The 22,878-nt window shown below is 38.5% G+C and overlaps 1 protein-coding gene across 12 annotated transcripts in view; it reads right to left on the bottom strand.

Moving 5' to 3' along the window:
• Window positions 1-22,878, bottom strand: part of diaph2 (diaphanous-related formin 2) — a 471,667-nt gene that overhangs the window by 412,037 nt on the left and 36,752 nt on the right. For 7 of the 12 annotated variants that reach the window (XM_079630045.1, XM_079630048.1, XM_079630042.1 and 4 more), the window contains exon 3: window positions 953-985. The exons of the other annotated variants lie outside the window; for them this stretch is intronic. In XM_079630045.1, the coding sequence (XP_079486171.1) occupies window positions 953-985 (33 nt within the window). The remainder of the gene's footprint in view (window positions 1-952; window positions 986-22,878) is intronic. 12 annotated transcript variants of the gene reach the window in all.

Below are 22,878 nucleotides of genomic sequence, written 5' to 3'. Positions count from 1 at the left end.
ACAAATTACATTCAGTAATGTATTATTTAAAATATATTGCACAATATTACTGTTTTTACTGTATTGTTGATTTTTAAAAATTCAACATTTGAAAGTACACTATTAGCAAATAAATGGCCTTAATGCTACTAAACAGACTTTTAAAAAACACAAAATTCTCCTTTTGATTTCATAATGGGTTCTTTTTTTAAGTTAATACAAAATTGTTTGGTTAATTATTAGAAAGTTTTAAAATATGGTTCAAGGTTTCATGTTGGACTCACCTGCCCTCCTGTTACTTCACCTTTCCAAGCTGTACTTTTTAAAGCACAGGGCTGATATTACCTGTATCTTTCCACTTGTTCATGTTCACATTACATTCATAATGAATACAAAGACAATGTCACAGACAGCTTTATGGACTACATTAGATGGCAAGACATGATTATGGTGTGTTTTAGGTTTCTAGCTAATTTGAAAGAGATGCAACGGCTTCTGCCAGCTTTCCAGTCATGGGTTACTGGCTCAGAGAGAGTGAAATCAAACCATGCACAAGTCACTGTTAGTCTGTCATTGAAAACATGGAGGGAACATGCAAATATGGATGAAATCCAAATGAATGAAATCAAATAATCAAACACACTCTGTTGTAAAATGCAAGTGTTCAAGGAGAGACCAAAGTCAAACTGAAGACAAGGGTCTGGCAAATTATCATGAATGATTACATCAAGTTGCCATGTGTCTGCTTGAACTCCAGCTTGCTGATCTGGAGTGAACTTTAGACTGATTGATTATGACAGACCTGATGACAGGGTGATAAAAAAAAAACAGTTTTTCTTTGCTTTGTTGTCTTTGATCTCTCTCTGTCGATCACTTCACTTTAACAACGCGGAGTCATGGCGAAGATGAGAAAAAGAACAAAAACATAAGAGAAAAAGAAAGACACGCAAAATAAAAGAAACAGACACCTTACCATGTCATCAGCCAATGTTTTTATGTGTATGTTCTGTTGAAGGGAAGGGACAATAAGTGAGGGCAAATGAAAACACTGCTGTGTCTTTGTGTAAGTGAGAACCCATAACCACATGCATTAAATGACAGATTTATGCAACAAACAAAAAATGAGATCATAAGAAAACAACCAACTGCAGGCAGCATGAGAAGTCAACCCCGCTGCTGGTACAAGTCTGCATGAGTAACTTAAATAATTTAAACAAACATAAACTAAACTCTGTTACATGTATTGGAGTCTGTTCATTTGTATCACAAACAAGTCTGTGTTTATATGACAGTATTATGAAGATAAATTATTTATATTACTTCACATCAACCAGTCTTCCAAAAGTAAAATAGCAGAAATAAAGCTTTAATGAGCAAGACAAACTATAATAAACAGACACATTCTGCCCTGTGTCACAGCAGAGACAATACAAGAAAAGGAGATGGACAACCTCAGTGTTTCCCCTTGTTTTGGGAGGGTTCCTATTTCTTTTTCATTTAAATTACAAATAAGAGTGTTTTAGTCAAAAGTCTATTGAAGTTGTAAATTGATCAAGAACAGAATAAATCACATCATCACATTCATAATGTAGGAACTGGAATGGTCTAACTCTAAAGTGCAATAGATTGGTCAGATACACTGTAATAGATCGTCATTGAAATACAACAAAGTCATGTTTTCCATTGATACAAAAAAAGAAGTTCAGTAGTTGACTATGTTTATATTGTGTTTGTGACTAAACACAATATAATATAATGTACATGCGCATGATGTCAACGTTTTCCCTAATTCGCATCTTTGTCGTTTAACCAGGCATGGTAACGGTATCTTTTTCAAAAACGAACGAATAAACGAGCTAGTGCAAAGTTAAAAAGAGAATAGTAGAGGACAACTGTGGCTTTTCTGGTAAAGATGGTGGACCAAAGTAGTCTTGCTGGTTGAGCTAATCCATCAACATTACAGTGACACCAAAACATTAGCATCCCATGCTGGTTATGAGCATCCAAAACCCAACACATGCTGGTCTATGCAGCAGGGAGTGCTGAATCTCACCGTGAGTTCTACTCTTAATGAAGCAACCCATTAGATACATCTTTAAACCTGATCAGTCTGACTATATTGACCTCAAACACAATTTACAACAAAAAAACTTCTCCTCTCCGCCTTCACTCACTGCCTAACAGATGTGCTTTATCTTTTTGGCTACAGCAGTGATAGCCGTTTATGAGATGGAGCACACAGGGGGAGAGATGGGTCTCCATATGCCGTGCAGAGCCGGATGAGTGTTAACGAGCAGAGCTCTGTGGAGAAGCTGCCATAAAGCAGAACTTCCCGCAGGTTTCCTAACTCTTCTGTTAATCTCTCAGCCCCCCGGTCCTGAGTTTACCCAGACATTATAGCACTGCCCCAGGGTTGCAGCCTGTACACAGCTTTTGCAACAGTTGTGATGGAATGGGAGGTTTGATGTGAATGGAGGTGTGTCAAGGGCTCAAGGGAGTGAATCATCTATTACAATACACTAACCTTTATTAACAAAGAAAGTTTAATGCTTTAAAGGGGTCATAAAGAGTTCTGTTTAAACCCCAAACCAAACTTGCCAGCAAAGACTTTCATGGAAAGATATTGTTAAAATAATAATGACTATGTAGGGATTATTGTATTACAGATCCAACAGCCCGAAGTGGCTTCATAGTGTAAGGCCCTGTATAACACGGATGTGCATTTGTTATTGAAAGTAATTAAAATCTTAAAATCTAATTAAAAACCATTTAACAACTTTGCATAATTGTGTTTTGACTCTAGGGCTGGTCATTAATATTGCAGCTCGACAACACATCAGACAGTCAACAGGGCCAAATATTGCATTATGATTTAACGACACTCCTTCAGGGCAACAGAACTTTATTAAATTCTTTATCAAAATAAAGCTTTATTCATTACAGAAAACTCCCAAACCCCCACAATAGCTAAATTAATGCAGCCCCCAGCACCTACATAAACAGCAACATAAATTACAGTTGCACAGGCCTAAGTAGTTCTGTAATGTGTTGACCTAAGTAAACTCTTAAGTTAGCTAATTGGAAACACTCGAGAGGAGAGAACAGCCTCGCTTTGGTTAGAGAGCACTAAATATAAGGATTACTTGACAGTAGAAGTGCAAATGGTGCTGTTACATGTTCCTCCACTAGGTGGCACACACCAATCAAAACATACAGTTGGTCAATCAGTGTTTTACAAAAGCCAATAGAGGCATTTGAAACATGTCCAAAAAGTGAAGTAGTTTCTAGCTGACACCATGTGCTTTGTTGGCCTTTCTTACATTGGGAAAACAACCAGAGGACGAGAATAGCAACAGAAAGCTGTTGCAAATGCTTTCTGGGAAATAGGGTTATTTTAATTGGTCTTAATTGTACTCAAACAATTGCATGAAACTAACAGTTCTTGGCAATTTGCAGTCAGTTCGTCTCAAGAATGGAGCATTCAGTGGCGGACAGCTCGTCTCGTTCACAAAGTTTACACACAGGGATGTTTTAATTAAATACAGAGCTGTAAAGAGTGCGTCAAACCCTCTATTAGATGTACACAACTATCAGGATAGAATTCACACAACTAGAAATTAGATATTTAAAAGAATGGGTTACTACTAACTGGTCATAAACTTTGGTGATGCAGATCATCCTGCAGTAAAGCCCAGAAAATTCTTGATTAAATATCAGCACTGTTCTTGTACTGAGTGCTCACAAAAGCTTTGACCAATACCCTGCTAGAATCAACACTGATTGTTGGTTGTATTTGCTTAGAGAGTGAGACCACAGGCCAACAGGATGCCAAACAATAGCCTGATGGGAAGAGAGACAATGGTAATAGCACAAAGGGGTGGTTATGGTACATGCCAGATGAATAAATCTTTTAGAGATAAAGGATCAGCAACACGCCACAAATAATGTTGAATCGTTTTGTAAATAAACGGATAATGATTTAAGTATTGGTGACTATTTAAAAATATAACACAAACTTATGCCAAAACTACACCAATCAACCTGTTGAAAGGACTGTGCATCTATCCCTGACGAGATGATTTAATTTATTTAAAATTAAACATGCCATCTGACTATTATAAATTAAAAAAAAAAATATTTAGCCTACTAAATATTATTATTATCTATCATTGCTGTTGCCACTAAGAACACAACCATATCTGTGTGCACAACATATCACTATCACATGAGTTATCAGATGATAGTTTTTAAATTTGTATCATTTGATATAGGCCTATATTAGCAAATCTCAAAATGATTATGCATTTTTCATAGTGTAAATTATAATGTTGTGCCTAGATTCACTTGTAGGATTTAAAACTATTGATTTTAATTACGTTATAGTTTTATTTTTCAGACTAATATATATATATATATTAGTAATTAGTATACAATCTATAAAAATATATTGGTCATCGGCTTATTGCCACCAACTAGAGTTCTCAACGGGTCGGGTCGGCCCGACAAACCCGACGGGACCCGCGGGGTCGGGCCGGGTTCGGGTCGAAAATATAAGCAAATGACTCGGGTCGGGTCGGACCTCGGGCTTAATCTTTTCCGCTCAGTGAAAAAAAACAAAAACATTTATTAATCATCGCTGCTGTTCACCGTAAAAAAGTCTGGCTGCTGCGTGTGCGTGTAACGTGGCGTGCATCATGGAGAGGGGTGCGGGCAGACCCGTTTATATACTGTCTATGGGCAGACCTGACGCCTGCGTGCGCGCTGCGTCTCCTTTAGCCGGGAGAAGAAGATGGAGTTGGTGAAAAGTAAACTTGCCGCAGGTGAATTCACCATCGCTACTACAGGAGTGGGAAATCAGAGGTCTGGAAAGTGTTTGGACTGGTGCTGGATTCTGATGGAAATTCTACAGGTTATGTACAGCCCGCTCGCTGGATGGGTACATGTTTGAGTTCTTTTTATTTGTGTGAAGATTTTTATTTAGACTAAGGCATATTCATACAGCCTATATTTATATATTTAAAGTTTATTGTTTCAGTTGTTTGTATTGTTAAAAGGCGTGGACATTAAAGGTTGATTTGAATTCCCGTCTGCTGGTCAATAACGTTACGTGTATGAGAAAAAAAAATACACGGCCGTCGGGCCGCGGGCCGGGTTCGGGCAGATAATTCATGTTGATGTGTCGGGTTAGTTCGGGTCCGGGCTTTAAAAGCCACGGGCCGGGTCGGGTCGGGTTGTAATTTTCAGGCCCGTTGAGAACTCTACCCTAAGGTCACTGCAAAACTAAGAACTTTTTGAAGGAATCTTTAAGTAGTGCTTTATACAGCAATAGTTCATAGAAACCACATCAGTCACTCCATTAAGAACAAAAAAAAAAAACACCATGAAAGTATCATGCACTATACATGTAGGCTAAATAGATTTATCTTACATACAGTGATGTCAATGTCTGAGTAAGATGCTACCACAACATCTTATGGAGCCTCAGTCTCTTTTGGCTTGCTCACTGGGGGATTTAAGACTATTGTGGATGGATGGATGGATGGATGTCTTCTGGGGAGACATGGGAATTCATTCGGCGTGACCGTCAAAGTGCATTCTGGGTATTCTACGGCCGTTGAGCGAGCGTACATCGTTTGTACACTTGTTATAGTCAGGGGTGCACATAACTGGTACGCAGGCAGGTACGCATGAGCGACAGAAATCAGGAATGCGTAATGCCACTTGTGTTACTACCATAGACAGTATATAAGATGGACACAGCGACCCCATAGATTTCAACGGAGAAAAGTGAAGCCCATTTGAAGCACTCACTTCCTGATCGCCAGGCGTACTGCGCAGGCTCAAACTGAGCTTGGTGACGTGAGCAACGTGTCTGACAGTTTTCAGTCTTCTACAAGCTGTGCCGAGAGAAATCTGAATCATTCCCTTCTGAATCTCGCAGAGACGGAGAGTGTGAGTATTAGCTGTCCATGAGCTAGCAGCAGGAGCAACTTTATCACTCTCTGTGGGCTTCTCCCTTGACTTTATCCAGGGTACCCCCAGGATCCTCAAACTTAAATTCAAGGCTTTTTAAGACCTTTTTAATACCATTTCAAATGAAATTCAATGCCAACTTCGTACCCATTCCAACATATGAGGGGAAAATGTAAAATCTGTATACATTTTAAACCCTTAAAATTTTACAATTTTAAATAATTATTTAAAATAATTATGTACATGTAGGCTACTTGAATTAAATAAAACATTAAATAAAACATTTTATTTAAATGATCAATCATATTTAATACATACGCAACAGCGTTGTAGTGCGCACGTGTGTGTAGGCCAGTGTTCATTTGGGCAGCCATTTTTGATTCAGTAAGTCTTCATCTTCAGACGAAAATGCTTATGAATGCAAACTTTTAGTCATTACTTTTAGTCAAACTGCAGTAACTTTACTTTTGGTAGCTATTTTATATGTAGTCTTTAGACAGGAAATGTCATAATTATTCTCTCTAGGCCATTCAATTAAGCTTATGATAAATCATTGACATTGCACTCTTTAGCAGTAGCACTTGTGCAATTCTACATATCCCTTTTCCTAAGTTCCGTGGTTCACCATTTTTTTAGAGTGCCGTACCCCCTGGTACCCCCTCTCTTCCACTTAGACTGCAGTCACACCTTTTCCATTAAGGGACAATATTCGCCCCCTTTAATAAAATGTTCCATTTAATTTTTAACCTTTATAATACCTTTTAAAAATGAATAATACTTTAAATAAAACAATGTTCAATAAATATGCAATGTTAAAAGACGTTTAATATTAATAAAAATATTATATTTAAATAGCCAGTAGGTGGCGGTAACTCACTGTCTTTATGAGTGAGTCATCGAGTCTCGTTTCATTGAGTCATTGATTCATTGAATCTCACGATTCGTTCAAAGCCACAGATTTTGTTGCAAAATAGAGCAATAAGCCTGACTATACTGTTTTATGCAGTACATCACTTAATGTTACCCTTTTGTTGTTTTTTAACTGTTGTATAAAATCAATCTCACATTTGAAATCGTGTGGATATTCGGGAAACATTGCATTATTGCTCGTATAATATGATCAACATTAAAAACACTGCTGGATATCAGCCGGCATTTTGATCGCAGATTTAGTCGCACAAACAGCGCAAGCGGCTCGTGACAGAACACAGACCGACTGAATGACACTTTAATTTAAGTAGAAATCTCAAATAAAGATCGCTGAACTCCAGCTTGTCTGTGTTTTCAGATCATCCGCGCTTCTTCAGCAGGGTAGTGAGCGCGCGCGCGCATGGTTGCCAGATACTATTGAAACGACCGCGTAGAAAACATGTTCTTTTAACAGAAAAGCTCTGATTTGGGGTTTAAATTATTGAATTCTGGCATTTGTGGCCACAGCGGATTAAACCGACACTTTCCCATTTCAGACGACAAACTAGGCTGGGGCTGGGCTACTATCTCGTTCTGTACCTCACTAGCCTAGTAACCATAGTAACGGGTGCGCACGCTTTCGCGCTTTCTGCTATTTCGTGGAGCGCGAGGTGCACTCAACGCTGCATGCATTTTTAATTAGCCTACATTAGTTACAATTAATTTTGTTACGGTATGAACTTAATCCTAGGAAAAGCAAAAAAATCTAAGACCTTTGTAACGAAATCCAAGACTTTGTATACCAAATTCAAGGCTTTTAAGGCCTTAATTTGAGATTATCAAATTTAAGACTTTTTCAATGCTTTTAAGACCCCGCGGGTACCCTGTTTATCAGACTTTATGCCTCCACGTCCCCCCAATTGCCTGCGAGCTTCTCCGCCTGTCTATACGGTAATTTCTCTACAGTGCGACAGAGAGTCGAGCGGTTATGACGCAATCGTTAGCCTATTTTTACAAAAACGGCTTCTACGGGGCCATAACGTAAGGTACAAGGTAATGGAGCCTTTTATACATTGTCATGTTTCTTTAGAAAGAAATAATGGACAAATGGAGTCTTTAAACGCCTCAGATGTAAAGTTATTCGCTGTCAAAGTGACGCCAAAATGAATGGGAGTCAATGGAATGCTAACAGCAGGTGAAGTTCTGCTACAATGGCGGCTCCCGGGGAGGCTTCAGTTTCCGGCGGATGGATTACCCCCTTGGTTACTACCCGCCTTTGCGTACTTTAAGGGTAACTGACGCCAAAATGCAACCTAGGCAGTGTTAATTAAATTTTTTCACAGACGAAAACGAGACGATAACTAAATAAAAACCCGTATTAAATGATTACCACTATACGAATAACGAATAAACAAATCAACGAATAAAAAGACGGAAATGTTAGGGAGGGACGATTGGGGAAGTGATCCAGTCATAACTGATTTGCGTTTGTGGTCGATGCGCACATTTGAATTGTAACGTGCTGATCAACCGGCAGCACACGAGTTGGCATGCGCTTGATCCATGTCTTAAATCGTTAAAAGATTTAACCGTCTGGGAGAAAGAGAAGAGCAGACATATGGATAGATCTGAATAAGAGTGACGACACGAAAGAGAGCTTTATTCGGTACGTTTTTCTGTGCGAACACACACATACACACGACCCGAAGCGTGCAGCCCTGCACATAGACAGCTACAGCGCGCTGCGCGCAAGGACTGAATTGAGCTCTCTTTCGAGTCTGAATGAACAAATACACACAACATTATGTCTAAATGTCCGTTTTGGAGAGTATTCACGTAAACACAGTCGGTTATGTCTTTACAGAACGTACAGTGCATCCGTGCAATTGGATCTGCACACTCGGTCTTAAAGTGACAGTGCGTACTAAACCTAATGCCTTCTGTACACTTAATTGATCAAACAACAAAATAAAAAGAGAAACTTCACTGCTCTTTAATAAGGATTAATTATATTTAATTTATACAAATAAATATATCTGAACAATCAAATAACACAAATTATTTTTTCCAAAGGTGTTTTCTATAATTTTAGTTCGTTTTTTTTCCACGCTGATGTAAATTTAAGTGTCCGGGTTTTAGTTAGTAATTTTTATGCTATAAAAACGGGAATGTGACGTCATGATTGACAGCTGTGGCCACGGTACATATGGGGTGAGTACCAAACACCATCTCCTGCACTCACCCGAGTAACTCACTGAAAAAGTTATGTGCACCCCTGGTTATAGTAGTCCATTGTGGGATTGAATCAGTGCACTCTATAAAGTCCACTATGGTTTAGGACACCATTTTAAATGGTAGTCCCTTCAAATAATGTCCTATTTAAGGGTATAGGGGGTGATTTCCGACACAGCCTTGGGGTGGGCGATAAACTGGTAGTAGACACAATTAAACTGGTAGAAATTTGTCAACTGATAAGAGATTTTGGACTATGGTTTATATCGCGGTTACGCTCACGTGAAGTTTCTGTGCTACACAGTCACGAAAGCTTATCGTTTGCATGCGTTTTTAAGTATTTGTGGTTTAAAAACAAGTGATTTTAAACCATTGAGGCAAAGTAAGCAGCGAAAGACAACGCATTTTGCTGTCCACATGCTGTAAGAGAAACGGTTTCTCAGCACCATTAAGAAACTCAGCGTTGAGTTTCTGGTGTGCCTTGTGGCTTGAGCTGAGTTTTAATTTAGAAATGTGCAGAGTGACTAAAGCTGAATAGACTCTAGAGATGATGAATGATAACTTTACTGCTAAAACAAAGACTTTATTATATGTCAAGCTGTCCTTTCACCACATCACATGATCAACCCAAGGTCACTCTTTTTGTGTCACAAGAACTTGTCAACAACTTTTGTGCAAATCACTAACTATTGCAAAGTATGTAGTCTAGTACAATGAACCTTTTAAATCAAGCAACAAATCTTATGAGAGACGCTGACATTTTAACCTCAAACACTCATTATCAAACGTAAAAGGGGGGGGGGGGGGTCATTAAAAAAATTTAAATAAAAATCACACTGCTGCTTTGTGAAGTCCACACATTAACAACAAAACCTACCATTTACCTAGGGCAAGTGCAGTTTGATGAATGCACAAATAATTATACACGTGGGAGGATTCATCATATTCAGTGTTAATATAATACCATTAAATGAACAATAATCATTTTAGTCTACAGTAAATTATTGACAGAAAACAGCAAGTTAAACAGAGGTATTTGATCTTCATCTTTCCTCTTGACCAAGAAGAGTGAACTTGAGTACAGCTAGCTAATGGACTGATTAGAGTTTCAAGATGGTCAGTGTATTCTTTAACCTCATGTCAGCTTCCTTGACATTCAAAGGGGGAAAAATGAATAAATGTAATACATGACCAGGGCTCCGAACCAGTTCAAGCAACCAAAACAAAAACCATAAACGAACAACATTTTTATCAATAATTTTAAGTTTAATAAAAAAAATGTACAGGAACTAGTTTAATTGTTCTGAACAGAAACGCTTATTTTAAAATTCATGTTATTTTATCGTTCTGAGTTTAATATTTTAATGTGGCAGTCAGCCAATCATGAATTCATATTGTACGGCCTATGCAAATGTGACGTTGATGCATCCAACATGAGTGAAATTCCCACACTCAGCAGTCAAGTCATCATAGGCGAGTCGCCGGGATTGGCTTTTGATCTCAGGAGTTTTTCCGGTCACCAACCGTTAAAGTATTATGAAAATTAATGGCAGGTTATATCCAGCGTAGTGCCTGTTTTGAAACAAGCGAAAATGGCAGGCTAATTTTGAACCGCTATTCGGGAAAAAATTAAACATCATGTTGTCAAAGTTAGCATTGTGGCACTTGCGTGTCATTATGTTGTTAAAATTTTCCCAAAATCAAGCTCAAATGGAGTTACAAGGTTTTTCACCAGCAAGTTTAGGAGATTTGTGTTTTGTCTAGAGGTCGACCGATTCATCGGTTTTGCCGATTAATCGGCACCGATTGTTGACTGGTGGAACTATCGTTATCGGCAAAAATATATACCGATAGTTTTTCCTGGTTGCGTCCATTGCTGGAGCGGCTGAGAAGCGCACGCTGTCATTCATTACAGTGTAAGAGCTGAGAAGGGTCTGCTGGCATGATGCAGTACAAGAGCGGCCTCTAGAGGTGTAATAAAAACTCGTGCCTCGTGTTGTTTATTTCGACACGTGATTCTGCGTGCTGCACTGAGAGCACATGCTGCGTGGAGAGCGCTGACATCAGATGCGCGTTTAAAGCACCGACAGCTCAAATGTATGTAGCCTATACAGTACATTTTGTCATATTATAAAGTGATTAATTTGTTGACTAAATGCTGCATTAGTAGAGACAGTAGGCGTTTGTTTGCCTTCGAGGCTGAGAGGACGCTAACATTAGTAGTACCTCAAGCGGTTAAAACACTGACAAACATAAACGTAAGTCCGACCCGAATGTTTAATGTCACAATTGTTACCTCTATTTGCATTAGTTCATTTCCAGCTGGTCACTTTTATGCATTACATATGCAGATAAGTTGCATATTTAAAGCTAGAGACGTAAGCAAACTGATATGTTCATACAGCCGACAGAAACATAAACGAATCAGAAAAGCATTCGATTTCGGTTATTTATTTTTTTCATCTTCACTTTAATACAAATTTAGTTACTTTTTAATTAAGTTGGCTTGAAAAGAACAGTTAAATAGTTACATTTTTAATGTAACTGGTTTTATTTGTTATTTAGAGTATTACTTTTTGTTTCAGTTTGAATGAATGTCTTTTATTGACTTAAATATTTATTCACATTTATATATTTATTTCATTTAGCATGTTTTCATGGTTCAATACAGTTTTTTTATTTTTATAATAAAGTTCAGCACTGTTTTACTTGGAGTGTTATGTTTGTTTTTATCCAGTATCAATTTTAAAAACTATCGGTTCATTAATCGGTTATCGGCAAGTATGGCCCAACCTAGCTATCGTTATCGGTAAAATCCACTATCGGTCGACCTCTAGTTTTGTCTGTCATTAACAGCCACATCTTTAGCAATTCAGCATTTCATTTTCTTAAACTTGCAGGTTACAAAGTTTATTGTACCTTTCGTTTAATACATTTTGCCAAAATCTTGTGTTATAAAAGATAAAGTGCTATGCACAGGAGGGCAAATACCAGACTGACACTCTTTTTGGCTCCTCAGATTCATCAAATATATGCCTTTACAAGCATTGTGTTTTTTCATCATCAAAATCTATCCATTACAATAGCACACAACAGTGAACCATTCATAGTATAACCAATAAGAATATGCATTAACAAAATAAATAGCCAAACTTGTTTTCATGTTAACTTTAAAAGGTGTACGATTTAACCCGAACAGACTAATTATATACCAAGAACTGGTTGCTTTGTCTGTTTACCACCGTCTTATTTTAGTTCACAGCCATCGAGGAATAAATCTGTATGCTTCTAGATGACCTTGACTTAATGAACAGACCCTTTCTTTCTTAATTCATCTGCCCAAAACAAAGCTGCACTGTTCTCAACATGAAAACAGACTAATTTGAATGAAGAACATGCTAGCACCTAAAAAAAAATATTTAAAAAATTTAAAAGATATTATTTAGTATTAAAAATATATTATAAACCAGAACCCAATTTTCAGGCGATTTGTCTTAGAACAGCACAATGCAGGAATGACTGATGACTTCAAAATACTGGAGGGTCCCTCATTAAACAACCCATTCCAAGAGCTCTATTGCCTTAACATGGGAAAAATCTTTGGTGTGTTGGTTATTTCAGGAAAACTGAGCCAATGTTTATGTTTCTCTGAAACATGTTGGTGTGAACAGCTTTCCTTGGACAGTCATCCCATGTGATTAATTCAAGACAGAGAGCCCCCTAAGAAATGACAATATTAAGTATTTTGAGCTCCAATTCAACTGATAGGGCCACCTCATGTTATGTGACAATGTGAGCATTATGAAGAACATGTTGGAAACTTGCCAGAAACATCTGTTTGAAAGGGTGATGTCAGAATCATCCCCCAGTGTAATTAAAGCACTTCCCTTCTTCACTTCCTGTGAGCACTGAGACACTCAACATGTGTTCCATTTCCTGTAGGTTCTCCATTTCTCTGAGACACCCCATGAGTTTGTCTGCAGCTGGCCATTTTAAACTCAAAGAAGGGGCCTCGGAGTTTAACATGGCCAGCTACAGACAAACTCAAACCATTTATTTCAAAAGTGAGACCACATTGGAAATGCTGGGATTCTAATTTAAACCTGTAGCCTAAGTTTATATCTTTATTTATTTTTAATAAATTAAACATGTTGACTTGACTAACTGAAATAAAATAAAATAAGTTTAAGTCTTAAAAAAACAATAAAAACTAAAATAAAACAAATCTTAATAATTAAAAAAACAAATAAAATGACAAAAGCAGTAAAACACCAAATATTACTAAAACTGAAAATATAAAAGCCAATTAAAAATAATAATAAATACTATACTATAAAAAAAATAGGCCTAATAAAATAATAATTTTACAAACGTATGCATTGCATTAATTAAATTAAGAAAAATAAACCAAATACTATACTGTTAATTATTCACTCAAATCATGCAGATAATATAATGTGTGAATAAAAATGTAAAAATTAAATGGAATCCTTTTCTCAGACTTTAAAAGCATGGTCTTAGACTTTTGAACCCCATTGGATGTGCTTGTTGTACAATAGTAAGTTTCACAAGAGGGATCAGACTTACAAACAAAAGCGAAATGTATTGTTATATGTGTGGTTGATAATATTAACCTGATGTTCCAGCCACAATGTCTATGTTTGATACTACGCAGTGCAGTGTTTATCTCAAGACCGTTCATCTGTATAGGCTAAGCCACAAAAGCAGCTCTACCTCAGTGAACTTCTCACTTACAGTAAGCTGACTTATACTTAACATGTGGCTACATTTAAGATGACCATTATTTGCATGCTAATATACAAAATATACCATACTACAACAGGAATATCTGTATAAATTATATAGAAATATAAGATTAGAGTAGCAGTAACAACAGTGCTTCAAATGGACATAACAGCTTGACAGCATGGGAATAAAAGTGCCCAAGTTCCAAGATATATTGTTTGTTTAGAGCTCTACATAGATTGTCATTCATTATATGATCATTAATGATGAATTTAAAAAACCTTGACAAGTCACGGCTAAACAAACATTACAGTCAATATTTTTAACTTGTCCTGGGAGAACACTGGCCAAAAACCTTCAAAGTCCCAACAGAGAGTTGTTACATTTGTTCTAGGAAAACTAACAACAGCTGCCTCAGATAAGTTTTTTCTCACGAGAAAAAACAACACTTCTACAACACATCCAAGCTGATCAAAACTATCCTACACTGATTTTTAATACTGAGAGTATTTGAAGTCAAATCCACCCAACTGCAGCACACCACTGATTTACCCATCTTCGTGTGAACAAAACAGCAGTTCTGAGGAATGATTAAAGTCTGTTTCACACATTTAATCTGCTCATCCACACCTCTGTTTTGAATAATGATGAACAGCCAAGGCCTCCACACCACCTGCCGACCAATTCAGCTCTTACTTTATTAAAACACAGGTAGATAATCTAAGTTTTCAGGGTCACTGGCTTTCACAACAAACACAGTGTACGTCACTTACAGCACGACTACGAGGACATGCTGTACAAATCGTCTGCACTAATCTCTGCTCCGTTATGGTATGTTACATAACAGCATCCAGGCTTATATTCTATTTTAGGAGTTTCATTCATTTGCAATGGAATTTAATGGAGGTAAACTTCCATTCAGTCTATACTCCAGAATGCCTTTTGAGGAAAAGCGCTGGCTAGAATTCCACTTCCATGACTTCATAACGCTCAGTTAGAAGACAAGTGAGGAATTCATTCCATAAATGCAAAACCTGCGTTCTTTCACACTGAAAGTCGAGTGCATAAAAAGAACCGCCTGACAAAATACAAAAACTTTGGCATGTCTGCATCGCATAAAAAAAAAAACTGAAAAGTGGCAAAATTGTGTTTGTCTTCATTTGTGCCATCAACAGAATCTCCATGATGTCATTCCCTCTCTAAATGCTGAAGAAAAAAAACTTGCCTCTTTTCTCCCCCCGTGGGTCTGATCCTGGGGCAAACTGTAAAGATTAGCCGCAGTGCATTACAGAAAGCTAACGCTGGGTGATAATGCTTAGCATGCTCAAGGGGTTATAACCTTCTCTAATCCAGCTCAGGACAGATTTATCATAAGACCAGAGATGGCTCTCATTCAAAATTATATACATGTATATTCAATGCTGGAATAACACATAAGTTTTCCATAAAATCTGTCCACCCCCACGGTTAAGCCCGTTTAAAATAAGGTCAAAGATCTGTTGGTCGTTCCCTAAAGCTATTGGTGGCTGGCTTCATAACTGGTCATAGCTTTTTACAATCTTTAAATGTATTGACAGTTTAAAAAAATAAAAATTAACTTAAAAAAATAAAATAAACTGTCATTCTATTTTGACAGAAAGACAAGTCCTCAGAGCGCAGTGCTGCCAATAGGGCTGGGCGATAAATCGATGTTATCGATTAGCCTAACTCGAATGTTTACGTCGACTTGTTTGAATGAAAATCGGTTTTCTCTTTAACTTCTGCTCCCGTAGTTCCGAACGGGCTCAGCGTTTTCCATAGAGATACACAAGCAACCAGGCAAATGAACAAGACCCGCCAAAAACATCTACAAACTGAATCCGCAGGGCTGCCAACTCTCACGAATTCACCGTGAGACTCACGCAATTGTCATGATATGAAACAAATTCTCAGGTCTCAGATTCTATCAATTTAATAAAAAAATTAAAACAATACACACCGTTTTGGCGCTTGGCTTGTGAATGTGATGTGACAGATCGCTGACATCTCAGTTCAAGCGGCACGTAAACCGATCATCTGTAACTCTTTACTACTAGTTAATAGTAAATAAACACGAATGATCAATAGGTAATTTGAAAGATACAGTTCATCTTACCTAAAAAAAAATCGATCGATCAGTGTTTTTCAAACGTGGAAAGAGGTCCATAAAACAGCTGGAGAACAATGTCACGTAACGTTACATTTACCTCAGGAAAGCCATTTAATGACCATGGCACGTTAGTTGGACTTTAAAAAATTGCTATAGAGAGGAGTATTTAGCTAAATATGATAACTATAATACATATTTATTTATCATATTTTTACATATATCATTAAAATATTATAAAGTTGTTATTATAAAAAATGCATTATATTTCATTTGAGATATTAATTTTAACCTTTAATAATAATACCAGCTGACAGGGCTCTGTATGTTTACAGAATTAGGTGAGATTTTTTGGGGGAGAAAAATTAACATAATACATTAACGCATCTATTCTACTGTACCTAATATGTATCCAAAGAAATCGATATTGAATCATGATCAGAATCAAATCACAAGAATTGAATTGACATTGTGAAATTTGTGTCAAGCAATAATAAAAACAGTAGCATACCAGTCATTGTACCATCATGTAAACATTGTGTTGTCACTAAACTAGTTAAAGGTCCCATATTGTACAATTTTCTGAAGTTTTATTTTAGATTCTGATGTCCTTAAGAATATATATTCGCGGTATAAGGACCAAAAACCATATCAATATATTTTTACAGCTCCTTTCTCAGGAGCTCTGCCAAGAACAAGTCGATGTTGGCCTGTCTACTTAATATTCATGAGCCTCTCTGATTGGCCTGTTGTTTTCTGAGTGACCCAACATGGGTGGAGGTGGTGACTGAAGGCGATGCCTGAGTAGGTCTGACATCACATTTATACGGAAGTCACAACAGCTCGTGAAAAGGCACAGCTACTTTATGCAGGCTGTATGCATTTGTCTGTGGACCGACTGTTTTGAAACTTATAAGGTAGTTTCAAAGCCCCTAGACCTCTGCTATCATGAAAAAAGCCAGGAAATTTCAGTTTTGACAATAAGGGATCTTTTATACAATTCTGCTTAGTTACCAATTGGCAATTTATTTATTTTTTCTTTATTTTTTTTTACATCGCCCAATCCCAATCCACCCATTTTTGTTATGTTACGTTATGTTACTTATGTTTCATTTTCACTGTTTACAAAGGCAGGGCCTGCCGTCTTGTCTTGTTGGCTTGTTGTTTCTGATTGCACTTTAACCCCAGGGGGAAATCCAGATCAAATCCCAGATGTGAAAATCAAAACAAAATAAAAGTTAATTAAACTTGTTTTGAAAAAAAAAAAAAATTCATCTGCAGATTGATTTTAAGTAGGAGGGGGGGGATCGATTTAAATCGGATTTTTTTTAGGCCATATCGCCCAGCCCTAGCTGCCAATGGCTGATATAAAGCCTGCCACACAAATCATACAAAACAGTGAAATCCTTTCTCTAAACTTTGTCGAGTTGCTAGACACACCTGCATTCTATGGCCAACAAATGCTGTCACTCAAATCGCCAACTCCCACTGACAAAGAATGATTGCATTTGGTTGCTTTGTGGCTGCAAGTTACTTTAAGTGTGATTTTGGTCTGTGCATTCTATTTGTACATTTCTCCAATTTAACAAGATTTTTAGGGCCCAAGCCTTGAAAAGGCGAAGGCCCTATTGTTTTCCTTCGGATTATTATTTATTATTATTATTATTAGGGCCCGAGCACCGATGGTGCGAGGACACTATTGGAATTGCTCTGTTTATTATTAGGGCCCAAGCCTTGAAAAGGCGAAGGCCCTATTGTTTTCCTCCGGATTATTCTTCTCTATTATTATTATTATATTACTACCTTTTGGGCACTTTTGGGGGCCTTAACGTGCTCAAAAACTCTTGAAACTTTGCACAAATGTCAGAACCCGCGGCCATTAGAGCCGGACTGAAGCTGGTACCCGGGCGTGGCAGGGGGGCTCGACAGCGCCCCCTGGAACGCGGTCCGAAAACTTGGTCCATAAATCAAACACGCTTGCGTGGAATAATATGAAACTCGGTACACTTATAGATCTCATCGGTTCATATATCCTTCGTGCTCTGACTTTTTACCCCAGCCCAACAGGAAGTCGGCTATTTGGCGTAGTTTAAAAAACACATGCAATGGAATTTAAAGTACTCCTCCTAGACGATTCAACCAATCACCACGAAACTCGGTGTGCATGAAGTCAAGACATGGAGGATGATAAATTGCGAGGGGATTTTTGATATCTCGAACGGTTTGGCCGTGGCGAGGAAACGAATTTATGGCGAATATTGGAAACAGGAAGTGTGTTATAACATCCTCATACATTAATTGATCTTGATGAAACTTCAGCAGTGTGTTCGTTGTAAGAGGCCGATCACATGGATGTGACTATTGTGAGTCAAAGTTATAGCGCCACCAACTGGCAGCAGGAAGTGTGTCACTTTCAAAATGCTTTGAATTCACCCTCTTATTTTTACCCGATTTGCTTCAAACTTTATGTGTATAATGTAAACACACGGCAGATGTAGACCTGTGAAAGAATTATTGATATCTTAAATACTGTTGCCATGGCAACGCTTTAAACTTTTATATTCTTTTTGGGTGCATTTGAGGCTCTTAACATGCTTCAAATTGCATGAAACTCAACATGCATATCAGATTTATTAGGTACTAGGCATGTGTGAAGTTTCAGAAACGGGCGTGGTAAGGGGCTCAGTAGCGCCACCTTTAGTCAAAAATAGGGTATTAGTTTTACCTACAGTAACAAAAATCGGTATTTATATTTATCTCCCCGAGCCGGACAACTTTCTAATTTACAGTCATTAGCTCCGACCAACAGGAAGTCAGATATTTTGGTTTGAATGTGATTTGATGGGAATTTTGCCAGTCTCTCTCAGTGTCTGTGTGTGTGAGAGAGGAGGGGGGCTTTATTTTAACCCTTTCTCTGCTGTGTGGGACTTCTCGGGCACTTTTGGGGCCCTTAACGTGCTCGAAAACTCTTGAAACTTTGCACACAGGTCAGAACCTGCGGCCATCAGGGCCGGGCTGAAGCTGGTACCCGGGCGTGGCAGGGGGGCTCAACAGCGCCCCCTTTAACGGGGTCCGAGAACTTGGTCCCTATATCAAACTGAATATTGCATGAATTAGTATGAAACTCGGTACACATATAGATCTCATCGGGCCGAACAACTTTCGTGCTCTAAGTTTTACGCCAGCCCGACAGGAAGTCGGCTATTATGGGTTGTATGAAAACGCACGCCCCTGGAATTTTATATACTCCTCCAAGAAATTTAATTTGATCTTCACCAAACTCGGTCAGCATGAAGTCAAGATATTGAGGATGCTAAATTGCGGACGGATTTTTGATATCTCGAACGGTTTGGCCATGGCGAGGAAACGAATTTATGGCGAGAAAAGAGAAACACGATGTGTTATAACGTCTTCATACATTAACTGATCTTGATGAAACTTCAGTAGTGTGTTTTTTGTAAGAGGCCGATCACATGGATGTAACTAATGTGAGTCAAAGTTATAGCGCCACCAACTGGCAGCAGGAAGTGTGTTACTTTCAAGATGCTTTTGACTAAAGTGGGGGGGTTATTTTTACCTACAGTCACAAAACTCGGTATGTATATTGTGCTTATCGACCCGGACAACTTTCTCATTTACAGTCATTAGCTCCGACCAACAGGAAGTCAGATATTTTGGTTTGAATGTGGTTTTGTCTCTCTCCGACAGAGTTCCCCCTGCCATTCTGTGTGTGTGTGTGTGTGTGTGTGTGTGTGTGTGTGTGTGTGTGTGTGTGTCTGTCTGTCTGTCTGTCTGTCTGACACTCCCCCCCCGTGTGTGTCTGTGTGGGGAGGGGAGGGAGGGCACACACACAGACAGCCCCCCTGTCTCTGTGTGTGTGGGGAGGGGGGCAGAAAGACTCTATTAAAAATAGGTATATTGTGGCATCTAGTGTTTTATACTATGTATGTATACATGTGTTTTTTCTTTTAAACAAGTGTTTTAAAGTACAGTAATTTCAGTGAATATATATACCACACTTCATATTAATTTTTGGTCTTGTGTACTTACAATGGCTGCTGATTTCATGTGTCCGTTACCGTTAAGTCCATGAGACTGTAGGGTGTCTAATTTTTCATTTTAGGTTTCAGAAGGGTGCTCACGCATACTTTGTGGTTGATATGTGCCCTCGATGCGCACTTTTGCAGAACCCACACTGATGCAAGCTCTAAAGCAGACTTCTTCTCGACAGTCAAAGCGGAGTTACGTTATTGCCCGTCGTGCACAGGAACCCTAAAGGCACCGGGGTGGCGGTTTATATATATATATATATATATATATATAAATAAATATAGCTGCAAGCAGCGATGGAGGGCCCAAGCCGGTGGCACCGCCACCTCGGTGCCTTTAGTGTAACTAAAGGCACCGGGGTGGCGGTGCCACCGGCTTGGGCCCGTAATCGCTGCTTGCAGCTATATTTATTATTATTTTCCGCATTTAATCGCATTTTTGAGGGCCTAAACATGCACGAAAACTCACGAAAATTTGCACACGCGTCAGAACTGGCGAAAATTGACATCTGATATGCGTTTCAGAATTGGACGGGGTAAAATGGCTCGATAGCGCCACCTATAAAGGTTCAACGGAGTGCGCCTCCCGCTACGTTTCACGTATGTGTACGAAATTCGGTACATACATGTAATGACCCAATACCTACAAAAAAGTCTCTTGGAGCATAGCCTTAAACACAACAGGAAGTCAGCCATTTTGAACTTCCTCTCTGATTTTTGTGCAGTTTTTGCCATTTTCAGGCCTCGTACTTTAACGAACTCCTCCTACAGTTTTAATCTGATCATCTTCAAATTTGGTGAGTGTAATCTTAAGGCCTTTGCGACGTTAAATTGCGAAGATCTAGAGTTTTCGTCGAAGGGCGTGTCCTCGGCGGCCTGACAAATTTTGATGTTTCGCCATGAAACAGGAAGTTGCTGTAACTCAGGCAAACAATGTCCAATCTGCCCCAAACTTCACACGTTTGATAAGCGTTCTGTCCTGAACACATGACCATGCTCAAATTCAGTTACAGTCATAGCGCCACCTGCTGGCAACAGGAAGTGACATGTTTAACACTGTTTTGGACTCCTAATAACATATAAAAAATTGCCAGCAAGTGCTTAACATGTTAACAACATACTAGAAACATGCTAAAACATGCTAGCAAACATTAGCTAAGTGCTAAAGCATGCTATTACTGCAATTAAATAGGAATTTGCTGTAACTCAGGCATTGAATGTCCAATCTGCCCCAAACTTCACATGTTTGATAAGCGTTCTGTCCTGAACACATGACCATGCTCAAATTCAGTTACAGTCATAGCGCCACCTGCTGGCAACAGGAAGTGACATGTTTAACACTGTTTTGGACTCCTAATAACATACAAAAAAGTGCCAGCAAGTGTTAAACATGTTAACAACATACTAGAAACATGCTAAAACATGCTAGCAAACAATAGCTAGGTGCTAAATCATGCTATTAATGCAATTAAATAGGAATTTGCTGTAACTCAGGCATTGGATGTTTAATCTGCCCCAAACTTCACACGGTTGAATATTCTCATGTTTAACACATTTACATGAGAATATTCAGTTATAGTAATAGCGCCACCTACTGGCAACAGGAAATGATATGTTTAACACTGTGATGCTGTACTAGCAACATATTAAATATGCCATTGAGTTATAAACATGTTAGAAACCTGTTAAAACATGCTAGCAATTCTTAGCTAAGTGCTAAAGCATGCTAATGCAATGAAACAGGAAGTTGTTGTTACTAAAGAAGGCAATGTCCAATCTTTCCCAAACTTTACACGTTTGATAAGAGTCCTGTCCTGAACACATCTACATGACACTTTTCAGTTATAGTAATAGCGCCACCTACTGGCAACAGGAAATGACATGTTTAACACTGTGATGCAGTACTAGCAACATATTAAATATGCCATTGAGTTATATACATGTTAGAAACATGTTAAAACATGCTAGCAATTCTTAGCTAAGTGCTAAAGCACGCTAATGCAATGAAACAGGAAGTTGGTGTTACTGAAGAAGGCAATGTCCAATCTGCCCCAAACTTCACATGTTTGATAAGAGTCCTGCCCTGAACACATCTACATGACAATTTTAAGTTAAAGTAATAGCGCCACCTACCGTCGACAGGAAGTGACACGTTTTACACTGTGATGCATTACTAGCGATATATTTAATATGCTATTGAGTTCTAAACATGCTAGAAGCATGCTAAAACATGCTAGCAACACTTATCTGAGTTATAACGCATGCTATTATCCCCATAATCAAGGACATTTTTGTAACTGACTTTGACATACTCCTCCTATTTTTACCTACTTAAATGCACATTGCCCACCGTGCTCTGTCTTCCTAAAGCCACCGGGTGGCGGTGGCACGGGTGCGAGGGCCCTTTCATCGCTGCTTGCAGCTTTAATTAGGGCCCAAGCCTTGAAAAGGCGAAGGCCCTATTGTTTTCCTTCGGATTATTCTTCTTTATTATTTATTATTTATTATTATTATTATATTACTACCTTTTGGGCACTTTTGGGGGCCTTAACGTGCTCAAAAACTCTTGAAACTTTGCACAAATGTCAGAACCCGCGGCCATTAGAGCCGGACTGAAGCTGGTACCCGGGCGTGGCAGGAGGGCTCGACAGCGCCCCCTGGAACGCGGTCCGAAAACTTGGTCCATAAATCAAACACGCTTGCGTGGAATAATATGAAACTCTGTACACTTATAGATCTCACCGGTTCATATATCCTTCGTGCTCTGACTTTTTACCCCAGCCCAACAGGAAGTCGGCTATTTGGCGTAGTTTAAAAAACACATGCAATGGAATTTAAAATACTCCTCCTAGAAAATTCAACCAA

This window comes from Phoxinus phoxinus (assembly GCF_949152265.1).
Source record: "Phoxinus phoxinus genome assembly, chromosome: 12".
Classification (NCBI taxonomy): Eukaryota; Metazoa; Chordata; class Actinopteri; order Cypriniformes; family Leuciscidae; genus Phoxinus; species Phoxinus phoxinus.
This window is presented reverse-complemented; position numbering and strand designations above follow the sequence as displayed.